The sequence below is a fragment of the Falco punctatus genome (genome assembly GCF_963210335.1).
Source record: "Falco punctatus genome assembly, chromosome: 6".
NCBI lineage: Eukaryota > Metazoa > Chordata > Aves > Falconiformes > Falconidae > Falco > Falco punctatus.
In genome coordinates, this window is record NC_137585.1 from 58,080,937 (window position 1) to 58,099,912 (window position 18,976).

The window sequence follows — 18,976 nt, forward strand, 5'->3', positions numbered from 1 at the left end:
TCTCCAACATAAAGACCACTCCTTCCCTGTCTTTGTAGCATCTTCATAAACCTACACAAAAGGTACTACAACCATCTTTTTATATGATTTCGCACAGGTAGAAAAAGAAGGTGGAAAACCAACCTCATGTGAGCCACCCCACCACTGGTTCAGCAGGCTGGCAGTATCTCTCTGCAATATACACACAGTGACTTTGGGAAGCGGGCCTCATTTCATTAAAGGTGAAAAGGCCAAAATGTAAAATGTCCTATCCATCATGGAAGTGGTATTAATAACGGGAATAGCAGTTACATGACAAACATTGGTGTCCGTGACGCAAGGGGAAGAAGAAACCCATTAAGATGCAGTCATTGTTACTCTGCATCCACAACAGGCAGCCCAACCACATTCACCTACCTTTTGGTCAAAATAACAAAACACAACAGATTTTTATTTTATTTTTTTAAGAAATAAAAATAAAAAGGTCAGCTTGTATTGAAAATATCTCTGTAAAAAACACCTGTAATACTGTAAGTTAGTACCGATACAAACCAGATCAATCTTAAATTTCTTTAAACTGTTAAACTTTATTATAAATTAAAATTTCTTTACAAAAAATTGCACATAATTGACCACTCTTAGGTTCTGATGCACTGGCATTTGCAATAGTTTCTTTAATCTTCAAGTTTAATAGTCTCTGCCGTGAGTCCAATGCAGAAAAGGGCAGTAAGCAACCCTCTTAGAGCCTTCAAGTGCAAGAAGCATACTTGTGGCCACGGCAGTTACACTTTCCTTAAGAGCGGCTGCTTTTGTTTTAAATCCTGTAATGAAAAAGTCTCAAAAAAGGTTTAAAAAAGGAAAACCCCAAAATGGACTACTTGCTTTTTACTGTAAACACAGCCCAGTAAATTAATCCCAAACACAGATCTCTCAGGCATCAGCGAGAGTGTCAAGTGAATCAGGAACAGCAAAATAAAGAAAACAGAAAACAAAAAGAAAACATAAAAAAATAATGTCTGTCATTTTGATTAACTATACTTACGTAGATGACGTTATGAGAATCTGGCAGGGCCCAGAAGCAAGGCCAGACAGGGAGTTCATTTTTCCAGAGGAGGGTCACGTTAATTGTTTCCAGGTTCAAGGAAAGCAGACTGGAGACTCGATATGCTCAGCAATACTCATCTGCCTTACACAGATCTTAGGCATGGATCAGCCTGAAGAATCATTCAACTGATTTTGGCATTTAATAGGACTTATGGCTGACCGTACCCAGCGTTCAGTGATTCTTGCTTTCTGTTCTGTAAGTGTTTAAATTTAAAAGCTCATCTAGGCTGACTCCAACCTCTTGGCACTTGGAAACTAGTTTTCTCAGGTTATCAGTTTTACCTCCTCCTGATGCTTCAAACAAGAGTTGCTGTAAGAGATGGGGAAGCAGACATAAGATTTAGCCAAAGCTTGGGCATCACCACATCTATGGATATGGGATATGCAGAAAATTTATATGAAACCTCAAACTAAATCATAAGGAGAAAACATTACATCTTTCCACAGTGTTGCACATAGAGGTAACTTCTGAAGGGCTCTCTGATATAAATGATGAACCTGTAAAATAAACACAAGTATTAAAAGTCAGCACAATTTCATGCACTCAAAATGAGTATTTTGAAGCACAGTAATGTCTTGCAATAGTTTTTAAAAATCTTTTTTTTAAAAAAGTTTAAGAGTCAAGCATTAAATCACTACTAAAAGCAAAGGCAAGTTTATATCTGACCTTAATTCTGACCCTTGTATGCACACGATTAACTACACGAGGACATTCTATTTTTCTTCACAAGATTCTTGCCTCATTCATTGCACAGGATGGAACACGCTCAGGGAATGAAGCAGCTTATTGAATATTTTCCTTTCACCACTCATTATGTAGTCTCAAGGTCTTGCTTATTGCTTACCATCCCAACCCTGCAATGAAAGTAACTGTTTCATAGGCTTTTCTCCTTCAGCATCTATCTATCTGTGCTTTAACAATCATTATGAATCTTTGCAACTTCATAAAAAGAAAAAAATTGTTTTACTACTTTATGGTTGGAAACAGGACAAAAATGTTGGATGCAAGACTCTAGTCTCCTTCAACTATTGGTATCTAAAGTACCAACTTTAATCAAAAAGTCATTAGGGGAGCTATTTGTTGGCATTTTAAATACTCATACCCATTTTTACATTATTTTAGCAAACCTTTACATGACCTCTGCAAGGAAAAATGATGGGTTCTCCGGGAACAGGAAATCCAGAATCTGAATCACAAGTAAGTTTTTAAACAATAGCCTATTTGTTTACTAGAAAATCCAGTTATCTGATGCAGTCACTGATTTGTGTAAACAGCTGTAAGTGCTCACTACATCCCAAACTAAATTGCCACAAAAAACCTCAACTGCACTGTGTGTGCCTACTTCAGTGATTTTATTCCACACTGTATAGTTAGTCAACTGGCTGCAGAAGAAACTCACAAGATTTCTTCTGGGTGTAATCCAGCTACAATGTACTACAAATGCCTTCATTTTAATTGTTCACTTTAAGGACCCTGTTTCTGATTCATTTGAAATATGTTTTCTAACTTTCTAACCAAACAAAGCAGGGATCTTTTTAAGTCATCAGCCTCGCTATAGGCAGCGCCTTAAAACGTAGTCCATCTAATACAATGACTGAAGCAGGGATCTGCGACTAATTACAGATTACACCAAACCATCAACACAGAGACAGAATTAAGGTTGAATAGGCAACCATGCCTTTGATATCTCCTGACTTTGAACTATTTGATCTTACAAACCAAATGACTGTCTGCTTAGGGGATGTTCTTTTTAAACATTCTAGGAGACAGTAAAAAAAGGACAGAAAAGATTTCATACGTCAGTCTAACAATAGCCATGCTATTAACTATGGCTCAGTTAAACCTTTAATACTGTTTCAAAAAAAAAAAAAAAGACTACTGACAGAAGAGAAGGATGCTGAGAATCAGCCACTACGGGAATGACACAAAACAAGACACAGCAAAGTAGCAGCTCAGAAACACCACAAGCAGTGGTGAGTCACAAACCCAGGGCCTTGTAAGCCCCCCAATACACCATCTTTCCAAAGGCAGAAGGATATTTTGAAGGTGACAGCAACAATACCAGGAAGATCCATTCTGTTTGAACTGAAAAGCGACTCAGCTGCTGTGCCACAAACCTCTTGTATTTGTATATAGAGCGATAAAAATATTTCACTCCCCAAAGTACCAAGGAACAAGCCTGCTATTTTGGGGGGAGAAAAAGAACTGATGTCTTTGCTGAGGTCAGGAACTACTCAAACTCTCTACATACACTGGCTTGACAGACCCACCCTTCCAACTAGTTGTAAAAACAGTCATTAACATCTTCCAGCACAACAATGCTTCCTTCACTCTACTGTATTTTGAAGTGCTAGCAATCTCCTCCAGGTAAGAAGAAAAATAAAGCGGAAGAAGAATACAGCCCCCCCCCCCCCCCAGTAAGGGAAAGATACACACAAACAGTGCACACAATTACTTGCAATATAATCCATTCTACCTTGATTGTCAAAGACATTTCTTACACTTGAGGCAAATGCTTCAGTGTTTATACACGGAGTATTACAACTGTCTAGAAACGCTGGGTTTAAGAGACAACCACTGCTTCAGATAAAGCCAAGGTATGAAAAGTTCTACAAAATCTTATAATTACTCATTTTAGTAAGCTGTATTGACTTACTTCTCTTTGTCCCATTAGAAAGCATTCGGCAGCAATGGCTCTGAGGAAAAGAAATATATAAAAATATTTATTCTTGAATTATTTTAAATGCCATTACTGGCAGAACACTGACTGTGGAATGGAATTACAAATTCCTTAAGAAACTTGACTAACTTCCAATGATGTTAATCTACAGTGAAAAGATAAAAATAGCCATTTTTTAAAGACAACCTTACATGAGCAAGACATTTCAGTGGTTCCCCATTATGAACAAACACTGAAGAAAAAGATCAGTTCAGCATCACTGGATAATGAAGATTACTGCTATTGTGATATATAAAGGGGGGGGTAGAGAGGGGAGACAGAAGTCAATAGTTGAATTAAAAAGGCAACTTGTAAATACATCAATCATTTATCTGCATAGTATCCATTCACGTAAGTTTCCCCAAGAGGGAATTTAATTTCTCATTTTAAAGAAGTGACAGTCCCTCTGTCTGTTCTAACAGTTACTGTTTAAATAATAAGCTAATGAAAGAGAGACTTCCAGTACAAGCCCAATTGGAAGGACGTTTCAGATTTACCTTTGTGATGTAAACCTTATAAACAAAAGCAATATCTATGAAAACAGATGTATGACTGTTGCATTACATTTTCCAGATGGCCAGGCATGTTGGGATATTATATGTAAACATCTTGGCTTGCAGTTTCAGAATTTGAACATTGCTCTCCTCCCAGTATCGCAGAAGCAGTCTGTAAAAGGCATTCATGAGAAAGGAACACTGCTCTAATCACTGGGAACAGAAAAGCAATCCAAAGATACAAACACATTACGCAAAGTGTATTATACCTAATCTGAGCCAAGAGTTCCAAGTAGGAAAAAAACCAAGCCACCATATACAGTATTAACTGAACACACTCTCAGAACAAAACAAAAAAGATACTTTCAAAGACTAATGAAGAAGCGTGAAATTAGAGGAAATATCATCTTGACACATTACAAGATCCATTTTCAGCATGCACAAGGTAACTGCATATTTGAAAGGAGGCTAACTAGTTTTATAGTCATGTGGCTAGAAGATACTGTTCAGTCAGTTCTGCTCACCCATTTCATGTAGTATCAACACTGTCTAAGGGAGCTGCAAGTTCCATCTAGACAGAATCGCAACTTGGTTTAAAATGCAGCCATTCAACTTCATGTACCAAAGGCAGGTGTGTCATACTCTCCCCATGCCCCCAACCACACACACTTATTTCAAGTCTTGCTTGGAATTCTTTGGGGTCACTGTTGATGATGAGCAGTAAGTGTTTGGGGACTTTTCAAAAGTATTCAATCAAATGCTCGTGAGTTCACTGCAGCTGAATACGGTAAAACATGGACTCTAATCCTGGAAGAGTACATTTGGACATACCATTCAAGTAAGAATCAATGCAAATCTTACGTTAACTCTTTGTTTCCTGTACGATTTTTTTCAAAATAAAGGTAGGTTTCTCTCTGCTAAATAAATGTCAAGTTAAGACAAGGTAGCACTGGTGCATCCGTTTTCATTTGTTCTCTCTGCTAAATAAATGTCAAGTTAAGACAAGGTAGCACTGGTGCATCCGTTTTCATTTGTTCTATGCTGGAACTATACTTTTAATACATCATGGAGTAGCAACAAGATTTTAATATATATATGACATTTCTCTACACACTTGAAATTCTGACCATCTGTACTCATCATGTAAAATGCTGTTAATTCCTGTATAACTATAACCTTTCTGTAGATAGAACAGAACCCTGTCAAACAGAAGACAGACCGAGATGGTGTCAGAAGGCACAATGTGCCTCAAGCAACATGCAGCAATAGAGGAAGTTTTACTTTTATAGTAGAAAGCAAAGCATGCATGTCTTGCATAAAAAACCCAGTAGTTATGTTAAACAGCTGTTTGTCTTTATTACAAGTATTTTTACATACCTCAGGGCAAGTCCAGGATTAGCAGGCATGGTAGAACAAAACCGTTCCAAGGTTTTGGAATGTTGAGATTTTGGAATGCAGCTCAAATAAAAGAGAATTACCTGCAGAATTTGAATTACAAACATTAATCTACTTCATCGCTGTCTGATTTTGCTAAGAATAATGGAATGACGAACCATAAACATTATGACTAAGTTACTACCTACAAACCTTATCCCTCAAGAGTACAGAAATCACTTTGTGTAATAAAAAGTTAGTGTCAAGTTGCTAACACCACATATTTTAGTCCTTCTAGCCTGCTTTTAGTGAGAGAAATGCACTGGATGTTAGCATATTGGGACCCAGGATTTCTAAAAATTTTTTTCTGTCTGTACAAGTGCTCAACTAGGTTTTACTTCTACTTTATTTCTTCTGTTTCTCAACCACTGTAATCTCTATGATCAAAACTGACAGCTTAAAAACTGTTCTCCATCTGCCAGCGTTATAGCTCTGCAGACCCATCTTGCTCGACCACCTCTTCCCTCCCTTACACGTTTTCTCTTTCCATTAATGGCTGTAGTCACAGTATTAAAATATACCATAATAAAGTTTCTTTGCCTTACACACCCTTTATTCAAAAGGTCACTGCTAGATACTCTTCTGCTCAGAACACCACTCTTCTCATACTTTTTTCTTTTTCTAATAATTCCTGTCTCTCAGTGTTCATATACTACTAGTGCTGTATTTGAACAGGTAAGTTATACGGGTAGCTGCTAAAAGGTCATCAGTCTAATTAAAAACTGTCCACAGACACATTTTTTACCTTATTATGAAACTCGTAATTGGTCCAATAATCTGCAGTACTAAAAGGAATTGGGTATCGTGTGGGGACTGTAACCAGACATCTGTTCACTAGGTCAGTGAAAAGCTTGAATTCTTGAGCTTTGTTGTTGGATCCAACAACTTTGCTATTGATAAAAACAAGGTAACTGGAAGGAAAAAAAAAAAAAAAAAAAGAAAAAAGATGGTTCTGGTAGCCTTCACTTAATAGTTTTGAAATTAATTTACCTTCCTCCCTTAAGAACTTACTCCAGCCAGATGTTCTGAACAGTCTCCTGCTGCATCACTGCCCCCAGAGCTGCTTCATAAGCATCCAGTGCTTCACCAACACTCGCGTGAAGAGACTGGCACAAACTGTTAATATTAAAAGTTGAAAATGGTTATGTCAAAAACAACGGATGTTCTTACATATTAAGAGTAAGAAACAATGAAGAACTTCCCCATTCTGAGATGCAAGAAAAAACAGTGTTTTCAGTTTAGCAGTATTATGGACTGATTTATCAGTCAACTTATTAAAATGGGTAAGTCTCAACTGCAGATAGTAAGGAGTAACACAGAAACCATGTAATTTAAAATGCAGCTCAACTTAAATGGAAATGAAATATTATGAATTGTCCTCTAATCCTGTAGAGTACCCTTTTATTTATTAAGCCTTCTAATAGAGATGGCTCTGACTGCTACAGAACGGAGACAACTCCTGAGTGAGTTTGGAAAGCTCCAGAACAATAAATTTCAAAGCTGGATTAAAACCACTTGAGAAATGGTATCAGAAACTGTTGCAATAAAATAAGTGTTCTGGAACAAATACTACTGGAGATCTGGGGTAGAACTATGCTAATCATGTCAGGGAAAAAGCCCTGACAAGAACAGTTTAAAAAAAACCCACAACCTTAATTTTGTTCCACATTTCCTCAAAGAAACATAGTCAGACCAACATATAGGACCTCAAAGAGAGAAGTAGACACATTGTTTGACCAAGATTCAGCGAATAATCCCTATTTCAAAATGTAAAGTAACAGTGAAAAAAAAAAAGGTAAGACTTTCAGTAAGTCACAGAGAAAAACACACCTCACGAAGAGGAAGAATACATGAATATAAAATAAGATAGGCCTGATGTAGCTACCTTGCCACAGAACCCTCCATGACTATGGTCACATAATCAGACTGCCTGATTCTACTCCCACTTTGCCCAGGAACACAAGCTGTATCACCCATTTGCTACTGTTTCTAGAACAGCGTGTGCATATGTGTATGTGTGTGCAAACATATATGAAGAGATATACAGCAATCTTTTCAAGTAAAAAATCACTCCTTGAGCTTTGAGGCTTTGCTGATTTCGTTCTATTTTCACTTGGTAAAAGTGAACTTGTCTTTTGCCCTCTGTAGCTGAAAAAAATGAAAGATAGATACATAGGCCCAAATACACAGGCACTCACTGTACCAAAACTCAGCCACAAAAGACACTCGATTACTAGCTCTGAAAGTAATTTAGGTACTTACTTCAAAAGCACTAATTTTCCTTAGAAGCACATACTAAAATACAAGAGCATTTGAGCTTAAGTAAGTTAAGGTCCCCGAGTGACTAAGCTTAAGTTAAGGTCCCCGAGTGACTAAGCTTAAGTTAAGGTCCCCGAGTGACTAAGCGTGACCTCAAGTGTCTTTCTAACAATGTTTCTACTGTGCAACTACCAAACCTAAAATTGAACTTGTGAAAAAATTTTCTATAAAAAAAATAATTTACATTGGTATTAATGGACAATATAAAAAGAATACATTAAGATAGCTTAATCTAAACCTTATATAAGAATTCTTGAAAACCACACATTTTACCTGTTTGTAAGCTGTCCACCAATTAAAAACTATAAGCAACAGTGTTGAAGCAGTTCTGAGGAATCCTCACTCAGTATCTGTAGTATTATCATCTTTGCCCTTTTACTGATCTGAAAAGCCAAATAGCTACTTGTGAAGATGGACAAACCCAGACCTCAGTGTCAAACTTAAGCAGCTTAAGTCAACATCTCAGCAACCACAGTTATACTAGTGGAAGTTACCAATGGCCAATACTTCGGTGCCTGCCAATCCTGGATACTGCTGCTATCAAAAGGAATGGTGGGAGAAACAGGGGGGAAAAAAACCAACAAAAAACCTGCATATAACTGACAAAGATCTGTCACCTTTGCAGTCCCTTGCAAAGGAAAAGGTCACTTTGCTGTATTTGCTACAGTGGCTAGTTCCAACTTTTATAGTCTGTTAATAGTAGCTCCACAAGCAGCTGAAAGAGTAGGTCAGCAAAGGTGGGGAGACCAGGGCTAAACTAAGTTAAACATAGTGGGGGAAACTGTTGTAAAATATAAGGGGAACAACTGAAAGCCAGGAGAAAAAAGGAACACTACTAGCAGTAGCAACCTAAAACAAAAGTAAAACAACAAAGAAAATTTCGTGAGATGAACACACCTATTACTGTTTCCATAGGGCAGAAATTCTGAAAGATTTCTCAAGTGGAAAATTTAAGTTTCTGTGCAATTCACAGTTCCATAAAATTGTCTCTGTCGTGCAGCAGGCAGGTAGGTTCTCTAAGGAATGGCAGATCATTTACTGAGAGAACCCAAAGTGATATACCCTTAAGCAAGTAACAAATGTTCTGCTTTTGAAAATGCAATTTACTGAGACCCAATAGCTGCTTCTCAGAAATACTTCATAAAGTCTCACCAGTAGATCTGCCACAGAAATGGGATTTGCTGGTTTACAACATCATCTGTAAGATGTTCTTTATAGAGAGGTGATGTAAATTCAATTGGCATTGGAAAATTCAAGAGATATCTACAAGAGAAAGAAGTAGTAGTAAACGGGAATATCCCTCTACATGGAAGAGTCCTGTGCAGAAGTAACATTTAGTTCTGAAGTCCAGGTCATGGGACATTAAAAAAACATGCACTTTTCCTAGATTTTCATTTAACTCCATCCAGATACAATTTATATAAAAAGCATTATACTGAAATATAAAAATAGTTGAATACAGAAAGCACGTAGTTCCTCATTATGTACAAAGTTAAATGTTGCTTTATATCTCAGACTTCCCCAACCCCACATAAAATAAATCAAGTACAATCACCTATATACAATCAGCTAAGCTGCACTGTCAGTACTAAGTTTAATGTAAACGAGTGTTAAGCACAAATAAAATCTAACACCTAATTTGGAAATAAAAACATTTCAAACATCTGCATAAGCTTTATCAAAGTAGGTGTTCCTTTGAAGGCCTTCAAAGGCATCTGTTTTGACTATAGGGAAGCTGCATATTTCAAAACTTCAGTAAGTCTCCCAATTAGGTGCTAAAAGTCAAGCGGAAAATCAGCCGGCTAATTACAAACCTGTGCCTTTTCAGCAGTAATAATAATCTGCTGATTAACAGCATGCTCAAACGCTGGATTGAGCTCTTTTTAGGGATGCAATTTTAGGCTCACAGCTTTGGAAGACAAAACAAAACAACACAACACAACTTTGGCACACACAATTGATTTTCATTGCCCAAATCCAGACTTCAAACCTGCTGGCTGTTTCATCTTCAAATCCTTCTGGTTTTACAATTCAGTGTATATACACAAACAACAAGTACAAATATTATAAACTACCAAATCATAATTCACTGAAGTTTTAGAAAAACATGCCAAGCTAAAACCAGATGAGTTTAAAAGTTTTTGACTGTCTTTTTTTCCAAAAAAAATGCCAGTATTATCAAAATTTAAATAGAAAAAAATATTCTAGGTGTACCTTAAGAGATCCATGGGACCATGCTGTTGGCATGTATTCTCAAAGAAAGCTCCCACAAAATCTTGCAACAGTGGAAGAATACTGCTTGACCTTTCCTGTTTTGGGGTTTTATTTTTTAAAAATAAAATAAAAATTAAACATTAACCTGAAAATGACAAGAACAATTTAAGCACAATAAGTAACAAGTGGTGTGTCTATCTCTGCAGTGCTCCATTGTCTTCATTCTTGAAAGAATGAAGATTAACTGGGTGAGTCAGCAGGTAGCAGAAAAAAAGCTGTAAACATATTAAAGCGTTTACTGTTAAAGTCTATTATTCTTGCTTAAGGATATTAACACTGGATTAAAACAATCTGACCTATATATTTATGATTTTATCTAATTCCAGTTATCTTTAGTCATGTCACTAATCTTGCCAATTGTACTTTTCCCATCTATATAAAGAGTAGTAGATATTACAAAAAATATCAAAAAGATTAATCGATTTGATAAGTGTTTGAAACAACACACAAACTCCAAACTTTATAAAGCCAATAGACCAACAAAGTGAGTTTTGGAGTGGAGTATTACCTGTGAAACAAGGAATTTACAGAACTGATAAAAAATTTCTGCATTCTGAGGATTCTTCTCAAAAGCTCCAATCCACACTTTGTAGGCATTGTCACTCTGCTCCATCTGCAAATACAAGGTGGCCAAACTCTCCAAGAGCTGACAGTTGTTAGGGCAGAGCTCCAATAAAGATCTACAAAGTTCTGTAGCAGACTCCCACCTTAAAGAAAAGTAAAGGTAAGTTTTCAAGACAGCAAAGTTGAGTACTCAAATTAAAAATGTCTTGAAACAACTTACCTTTCAAGAAGTTTCAGCAAAGCTATCATGTTTCTGTAGAGAGGAAAGCAGATAGCTATTCTTTTGTCAGCCTCAAGGCTTTCATCAGTACATGTTTTGACTGCATCTTCAAAACAAAAGTATAAAATCAATACCTTTATACCTGAAGCAATGTCAAAGTTATTTATAAGACTTAACATAATAAAAAAAGTCTCATTTAAAATAATGAAAATACTTAAGTGTGGAAAGGTATTTAAGAGTGCTGCTTTTGCAAATTATTAAAAAAAGGAAGCTGATAATCTTTGGAAAAGCTTTCTTAACACTTATCACCAAAGTGCAAAGACCAAAGTCTTCCACAAGTTTCATCCTTTGTTCATGTAAAAAACAGAAAACATCCTGCCAACAAAATGTTAAAGCCATATTACAAATAGCAGCGTATCACTATATTTAAAACTATATTCCAGGATTTCCAGCATAGCTGCTGAAAGTTATTAAGGCAAAAGCTAATATAGGATATTGTATTTCTTCTCAGCATAATAAAAAGCTACCCAACAATGAACACCCCATTATCATGGCTAGACACCTTCACTCCCACAGCTGGGCTACTCAGTCTATCCTTGAGTATTTCCACACTGCATTACCACTTGCAGCATAGATACAGCCTCAGTGGCAATTCAATATTACTGCTGGCTAACACACCAAGTACTGACATTTATACATTGCTATTACGAAGTCCACCTCTGGCAGCACCACAAGTCAAGAATTCAGTTTCTCCTAGTATCTTCATTTTACATGTTTAAAAAAACTATTCAGTTTACTTAAACTTTGAATGAATACAAACACATAGATTTTCCTGCCTCTTCTAAGGCAACACTGATCTTCCAGGAAAGAAACTTTCCAGTAGATATATCCCATGGAGGGAGGGAGGATAAGGGAGAGAATGACAACAGAAGCTTGGCTTGCCATAAAGCTAGTTTTCTTGGGTTTATGGAAGCAATGTCATACTGTCACAAGCCACTGGTCTTTATCTTCATAGAATATCATAGTTCAAAGAAAAGGCTATGATTTTGAACCATAGATGAAAAACTCAGTGTATGTATTAATTACCCAAGAACACAGACTTTCTGAACTGCTCTGTTGAAATAAACGTGAAATATTCACTGGATGAATCCCAATGGCTTAACACAGTCATTGGCAATACTGCGCTGCCTTGAAATTCTAAAAGCAAGTAACGTATTAAGTCGTTTACCCCCTTCATCTTACCTTCAAACAAAGCTAACAGCGTATCAGGATCGGTCTTCACATCTTGAACTGTCTGCCATGGTATTAAAAATGGCTCTTTGTTCACAATCCTTGAAGGACTGACATTAGCTGGATCATAGAACTTGACTGGGAGAATGCCGAATTCAGTTAGATGTATGTAAGCCAGCCAAGCCAAGCACCGGTCACTTGCAGTAAGGTGTTCCGATATTATCTTTTCATTTGCTGATTTTAAAGCATTCTGTAAAGATCAAAAAATGTATGTTGTATTTCAACCATAAAATCTTTAAGATCTAACAATGAAAAAAGGAAACAGGAAAAGTAAGTTTTAATATTCTCAAATCTTTTCCATAGAAGTAACAGGAACTAATTCTTTAAATCAATCACTTTTATATCTGCCTTATGTAAATGTGTGACTGTTTTCAAATCATATTTGTAATTTCTAATAAAAGGTTTAGAAAAACTGTATAGAAGATTTTTATTTGGAAAAGTGAACCGAGGTAAGACTTTGAAGACATGCATCCCCCAACATGTGCTCCATTTTTCTGCTTAATTCTTGGGCAATTACTTCCAGTTGCACAGAAATAATAAGTTAGCTCTAGCGACAACTCATTAACAAACTGGATTCAACTTGCTATACCCTACTGGGGTTTGTGGGTTTGGCGTTTTTTTTTGTTTGTTTGTTGGGGTTTGGGTTTTTTTATTAAGTTCTAGTTTTACAGCTACTAAGTTAGAGCTATCCAGGTCTACTGAAAGCACCACCATCTGTATACATATTGTTTAAAAAAATGTTGGAATCATTACTGAAAACAAGGATACTGCTTCAAATTTTCCTACCAGTCATATACAAAACTACAATAGCCCAGTAAATTGGCAGATGCCAAATAAAATCATTAGAGCATACAATTAAACAAAGCCTAATTACAACTGCTCCTAAAACAGAACAGAATCTCACAGCCAGTGACGTGCCAACATTTTTCTGGATAAATGCAGTACAATCAAAGAATGTAATTTGCAAGTACTTTCATTCCTTTGAAAGTTAGGCAAAATTCAGCAGGACGCTTGTCCTGTAATGGGCAAAACCTGAATTTTCAAAAATTCCACTTACTCACCCGTCAAAATATTTGCTTCTGAAAACTTGAAAGCAAATCTTCTGAGCAACATGTTGCTACTTACTCTGAATTAGCATTTAGTTAGAAATTAACTTCTCTTAAATATGGTTAAATAATATCTCCCCAAAACATTCTTTTCAACTATGCATTTCAGAATGTATACAGTAATATGTTTGCTTTTATAATGATGCTTTGTGGAAAGTAAGGGAAACCAGTGTATGTTATTCTCCCATATACACTGGATTTCCACATCAATTTGACACAATTGTGTTTTTTCTCCCTGTCTTTTTGTTCATTCAGTCAAACATTCAGAGTTACATGCACTGCTGTGTTTAGAATAGATTCTGGAGGAAATCAACACAGCATTACATTTTTCTATTTAAACTGGAGCTAGAAAAAAAGCATTACAGCCTTGAACTACACAACTGAGAAAAGTGTTTTAGGGTGCTGCAAGCAACAGGCGCCACCTGCTGGTAGGAATGAACCAACCTTAATTCAAACCACAACAGCACTCGGCACTCCGTTTCTCTCACCTTCATTCACCATTTCTACCGTTCACAGAACAGTAAGTGTCCTAAATTTTTTCTCCAGTTGTAATAAAAGCCCGAGATAACTCCAAGATTTTGGAGTTCATGGGATCAATACAGTCTGATGGGATAAACAGAGCCTGATTTAACAGTCTTCCAGATTTTGGAGGGCAACACTCCTAGATAAATAACATACTATGTCCTTCCCCAAGAGCTACCGGTTGATAATTTCTGTAGCAATAAACGTTTGAGTACCAAAGGCAATACATTCCTCACAGGCCCTTCCTTGCAGAAAAGCATTACACAGCTTGCCAGAAATAAAGTAGTACAGTAATTCTCTTGGAATTATTTTGACATGTAGTGGTCTAGGCTATTAGCTACACAAGCAAAGCAAAACAAGGTAACAAGCCCCCTAGAGTGTATCCAAATTTTACAATGGCATCGTATTTCAAAACAGAAGGCTCCAGGAGAATTCCTTCAGCAAATAAGGGAAGGAACAGTTATTCTGAAGTTGACACTATTGGAGCAACAGGTATTAGAAAAGTGAAGGTATGAAGAAAATTCCTGGGGTGGTAACCTAGAAGTTACCTGCAGCAGAACAAGAGCATTCTGATGTCTTCCAGTAAACAGGCTTAAGTGAACCCTGTACAGGAGAGTCTCCAGCAGCTGAAAAGACAGGAGATTTGGGTTTTCTTCTCCCTCTGTCACTTTCATTAGGAACTGTAGCATCCTCCCACATATGTAGTCTTTTCCATCAAAGGAATTCTCCAAATTCAAAAACTAGAGAGAAATAATTCATATTAATAATAAGAATACTAGTTATCCAAAGATTGTGATTCTAAGCTTGACATCTTTCACCACTTTAGGAACTGTATTTCCCTCTCTCACACCAATTTTTCAAATTAAACCTCAAAATCCACTGCTTAAATATTAAAGATCAAATAGTTGAAGTTAAATTTTGCAAGTTTAAGTAACAAAAAATAAGAAATGTAGCACCTTGTTTTCCAATAACTTATAATGCCTAAGGAAAAGCAATGGTTCCTACAAATACCCTGCAAACAGAACTTCAAATGGCTTCATCTTCTGATCAACTTAGGATTTTTCAGAAAGCTATAGCGCTTTGAATTTCACACTTTCCCTATCATATGTACTGGTTTTTCAACAGTAAAAACCGCACATTTCACATGACACTTTTTTTAACTTACAGTCCACCAGATTTGGTAAGAGGGAGCATATTCCACTGCTGTTTCACACATTTCCTGTATCTCCTCCTTGGTTCCTCTTTTTGAGAAGAGTCTGAGGTAATGACACCAAATTTCAGGATTTTCTTTGTTGTTCTCAAGGGCTCGAGCCAAAACATTTAAAGTGGAATCTAAACACTCAGATGATGAGCTGTAAAAATTTAAAAAGTAGTCACATCAACTGTGTTAGCATTATCACACAATATCAAATATGAAAATGGATGCTTATAACTAGAATGGAAGTGACATACAGTCAAATCAGGTTTTTTCACATATGCTGACCTTTACCATGAAAGTTTTAAAGTTTTAGTAAGTTTTCATCCTTCAAAGGTCATTATTAGGCGCAATCATCACAGTGCACGGAAAAACAAGTTTTCTAGGAGAAGAGTGTCAATTCAAATAAGATTCCATTTTAATTGAAAAAGGATAAGATTCATCTGTAAGCAAAAGTCTCAAGCTACCATCATACAAGGCACTTAAATCAGACTAAAAAATTTAAGCAGAAATTTCAAAAGCTTAATAAAGTTAGAATATTTTTGTTATGTATTAGATTTACTTTCTGCAGCCACTACATATAAGCTTTTATTTCAGGATTCTGTGCATGTCATGCAGTTTTTATCTGCCTCTAAGCCACTGAAAAAAAGGCTATTTTACTTTTTGAGATAACTATCATAATACCAGCAAAGTAACACAAGATCAGCTGAAATAACCGACTATATTGCAAACCACAGAGCTGAGCTTTAATTCACAAACAAACTTTGATAAAATCATAGAAAGCTTCTGAGGTCATGTTTATTTTGGGAACACCTTTAGAAATTGTATAGATATTTATGAGAGGAAAAAAACCACACATCCCAAATAACACAGTTAACCATGTAGAAGGCTGATGCCTTCCCAACCCCTTCTATCACCACTGCCACCTACTAAACCACTCAGTTACTTCAGAGTACTGGGGAAGGGGAGGGGAGAGGAGGTGGCTGTTTTAAGATGCATTGCCTTCCATTAGATTTTTCCCCCTTCTTCTCTTGGTCTTTTTCTAAGTATGCTTATATTTAGAAAATGTGCTCTTCTCACCCTGCCCCTTGCTAGTAGCATTTTCTTTTGAGTACCGATCTTTCTAGTTCTACACCTTCTAGTGTTCAGGCAGCTACTGACAGAGCTAAATTTATCTTTTGCAATATTTTCCATTATCCACATTTACACAAGGCTTTTAAAAGAAACCTGCTCCTCCCCATTCTCTTTTCTCACTGCTGCAGCTACTTAAGCCAGTACCATCATGGCAGAATTCCTACTGAAATTACCTGACTGCCAATAAAAACATGGTACCCTGCAGAATAATTTAAAGGAACAGAAACTGGAAAACCTGAGAAATCCAAGAGTTAAAAAACTACAAAACAAGAAACAGAGTGCTCAACTAGACCATTTCTACAGAGATAAAACCACATCACAAAGCGGTTCTTGTAAGAAAGCTTTCTGAATAAAGTAATTTCAAACATAATTCTAACCATTCACTCTGTATAGGAGAAACTGATTTAAGTTTATTGGTCCAGTGTATCAATGGAAGTACAATATTCCACTGTAATCTTGGTAACGCATTAAGCCATGCACTTCTCAAACAGTTTCTCCCACACTACTTTCCTTGAACATTCATTCTGAATCAGAACCTACCTAAAGATAAACTGTCATTGTAATTTATTACTTGCATACTAGACCACATACAGTAGGAATCTAATCTATTTTTTAACCTGTTTCAAGTAATAAATTATTTGTGGCATTGTTGAAGAAACATCATCAGAAACTCGATCACAGCAGCATGGGTAAAGCACAAAACCAAATATAAAACGTAGCAGACTTACCCTTCATTTTGATTCAAGTATTTGTATGCAAGTTTAATCCAAAGTTGGACATCACAGGGGTTTTCTTGGACACTTGCCTCCAAGTTCGAAATGTCATCAGTCTCACTCGTAAAATACCGGACATCATCTGGAGTCACCACGGCATCAAGAGCGGGAGCTCTTTTTTTATGTTCTGTGGGATGAGCTGCAAACAAAAAAAAAAGAAGAAAGGATTTAAGTGTTTCTTTTCAAAAACGCAAGTGACCTGCAAGATCAGAACTCACAAAAAGGGTGCATTATATATTTCAAGTACAGTCACTGACCAGAGCAAAACACAGTTATTTCAATATCCTCTAAAAGTTAGAACCATAAAGTCTGTAGAAAACTGGTTACATTTCAAATACAAAGGCAAGAAATAAACAGCAGTAAAAAAAGGCTGCTTTGATCAACAGATACCAATTAAGGCAGTACATTAGGCAGCATTAGGAAACAGACATATCTGACAAAGGAAAATTTATCTCAATTCTGAGTCTCTGAAAGTCCTTTTTACTGGCTTCACCAACATACCCTAAAGCTCCCAGCTGCATGAGTCACAAGTGAAACACTGTCAGGTTACCGATACTCTAGCAAGCTTCCAAGTCTCAAATGAGCAGCTTTTTTTAACTCCTGACCTCAACACTAAATACTAACTCTGTACAAATTTGAGATAACCGAACACATAAAGCTAGAAGACCTGCAAGGGAAAATTTAAAAAAAAAAAAATCCCAGTGATCTATGGGCAAAGCTTAAACATTCTAGGAAAATAGTTCCTTATGTTCCTTTCAGAAAGGGGTAAGTAGAAATTTCACCTTAGCTTCCAGTCACACATTATACTAGCACGGGTTTTTATACTAGCATGGTTTTTTTCCACACCCCTTTTAACACAACAACTTCAAATCAAAATTTATCCAAACTCTTATAAAGTTTTCATGCAGGAAATATGAAGCCAAGAGAGCTATTAAAAGAACTGGTTTTTCTAAGAAAAACTTTAAAAGTTAGGTGTTGGAAAGAGGTTGGTAGGTATTTCCCTGCAGTACTTTTTTCATCCAGATTACCATATTTAATAGGTCCAATCAACTGTTCCTCTTCACTGCTGCTACTATCTAACAGAGGTTTTCTCCAGTACTTTGGTCTCCATTTCCTTTTATCTTTCCATGTTGTAAATGGAGGTGCTGTAAACAAAGTAGTAAAAACTCTTTTACTTTTCTGTATTCAAGATTAAAACATCTTTGCTAATGAAAGTTTTATATAAAAACATTCTGTGAATGCAACACAAGTGTGTAAGTTTCAATGCTACTTATTTAAAATCCATTGTGCTCAAGTGCATAAGTCACTTTTCCAGATTGGACTCCAAAACTATTACTGCCTTAAAACAAACTCTGCTGCCTTAAGTTTACCATAAGCAGAATTTATAATACTGAGATAAATAAACTAAGCACAAAAAAACCCAAAAAACCACAATCTTGGTTTACAAAAATCATCAAGATACTTATATAACTGAAAAAGTTTATATTGTATTTAATCTACCATTTTACTTACTGTGACTTTTACTCTCATTGACATTGCTGGCCAGAAGAACAGCCATCTGATCCACTGACATACGGTCTCTGTTTATACCAAAAAGCTTTTCAATATATTTTTCTGAAACAAGAATATTTATACCTTAGGTAAACACCTACATGAAAACGGATAGGGAACTTAACACCAATTTAGCACAACCTATGCTGAATTCATGAAACATGACAGCTTCAGGAAGTATGGTAATTTAACATACTAGAACAAAGAAATTAAAAACTAAAAAAATTATGTTTGGTAACTTGCTTACATGGATAGTGTGTGTGTATATATATATATATGTATATGTAACAATAGTGT

The 18,976-nt window shown here is 36.2% G+C and overlaps 1 protein-coding gene across 6 annotated transcripts in view; it reads right to left on the reverse strand.

The window, feature by feature from the left end:
• Positions 1 to 541: 541 nt before the first annotated feature.
• The window catches only part of ZFC3H1 (zinc finger C3H1-type containing), a 43,126-nt gene continuing 24,691 nt past the window's right edge, over positions 542 to 18,976 (reverse strand). For 2 of the 6 annotated variants that reach the window (XM_080393832.1, XM_080393831.1), the window contains exons 19-35: positions 18,641 to 18,742; positions 18,157 to 18,273; positions 17,084 to 17,267; positions 15,192 to 15,378; positions 14,575 to 14,766; positions 12,351 to 12,588; positions 11,109 to 11,214; positions 10,833 to 11,031; positions 10,265 to 10,359; positions 9,203 to 9,313; positions 6,743 to 6,847; positions 6,477 to 6,642; positions 5,675 to 5,775; positions 4,368 to 4,469; positions 3,741 to 3,780; positions 1,519 to 1,581; positions 542 to 1,393 (exon numbers count right to left, since the gene is read on the reverse strand). In XM_080393832.1, coding sequence (XP_080249958.1) covers positions 1,256 to 1,393; positions 1,519 to 1,581; positions 3,741 to 3,780; positions 4,368 to 4,469; positions 5,675 to 5,775; positions 6,477 to 6,642; positions 6,743 to 6,847; positions 9,203 to 9,313; positions 10,265 to 10,359; positions 10,833 to 11,031; positions 11,109 to 11,214; positions 12,351 to 12,588; positions 14,575 to 14,766; positions 15,192 to 15,378; positions 17,084 to 17,267; positions 18,157 to 18,273; positions 18,641 to 18,742 — 2,246 coding nt within the window. In that variant the 3' untranslated portion in view covers positions 542 to 1,255. Of the gene's footprint in view, positions 1,582 to 3,740; positions 5,105 to 5,674; positions 5,776 to 6,476; positions 6,643 to 6,742; positions 6,848 to 9,202; positions 9,314 to 10,264; positions 10,410 to 10,832; positions 11,032 to 11,108; positions 11,215 to 12,350; positions 12,589 to 14,574; positions 14,767 to 15,191; positions 15,379 to 17,083; positions 17,268 to 18,156; positions 18,274 to 18,640; positions 18,743 to 18,976 lie in introns of those variants that run through there. The other 4 variants (XR_013929166.1, XR_013929167.1, XR_013929168.1 and 1 more) reach the window with 4 other exon arrangements.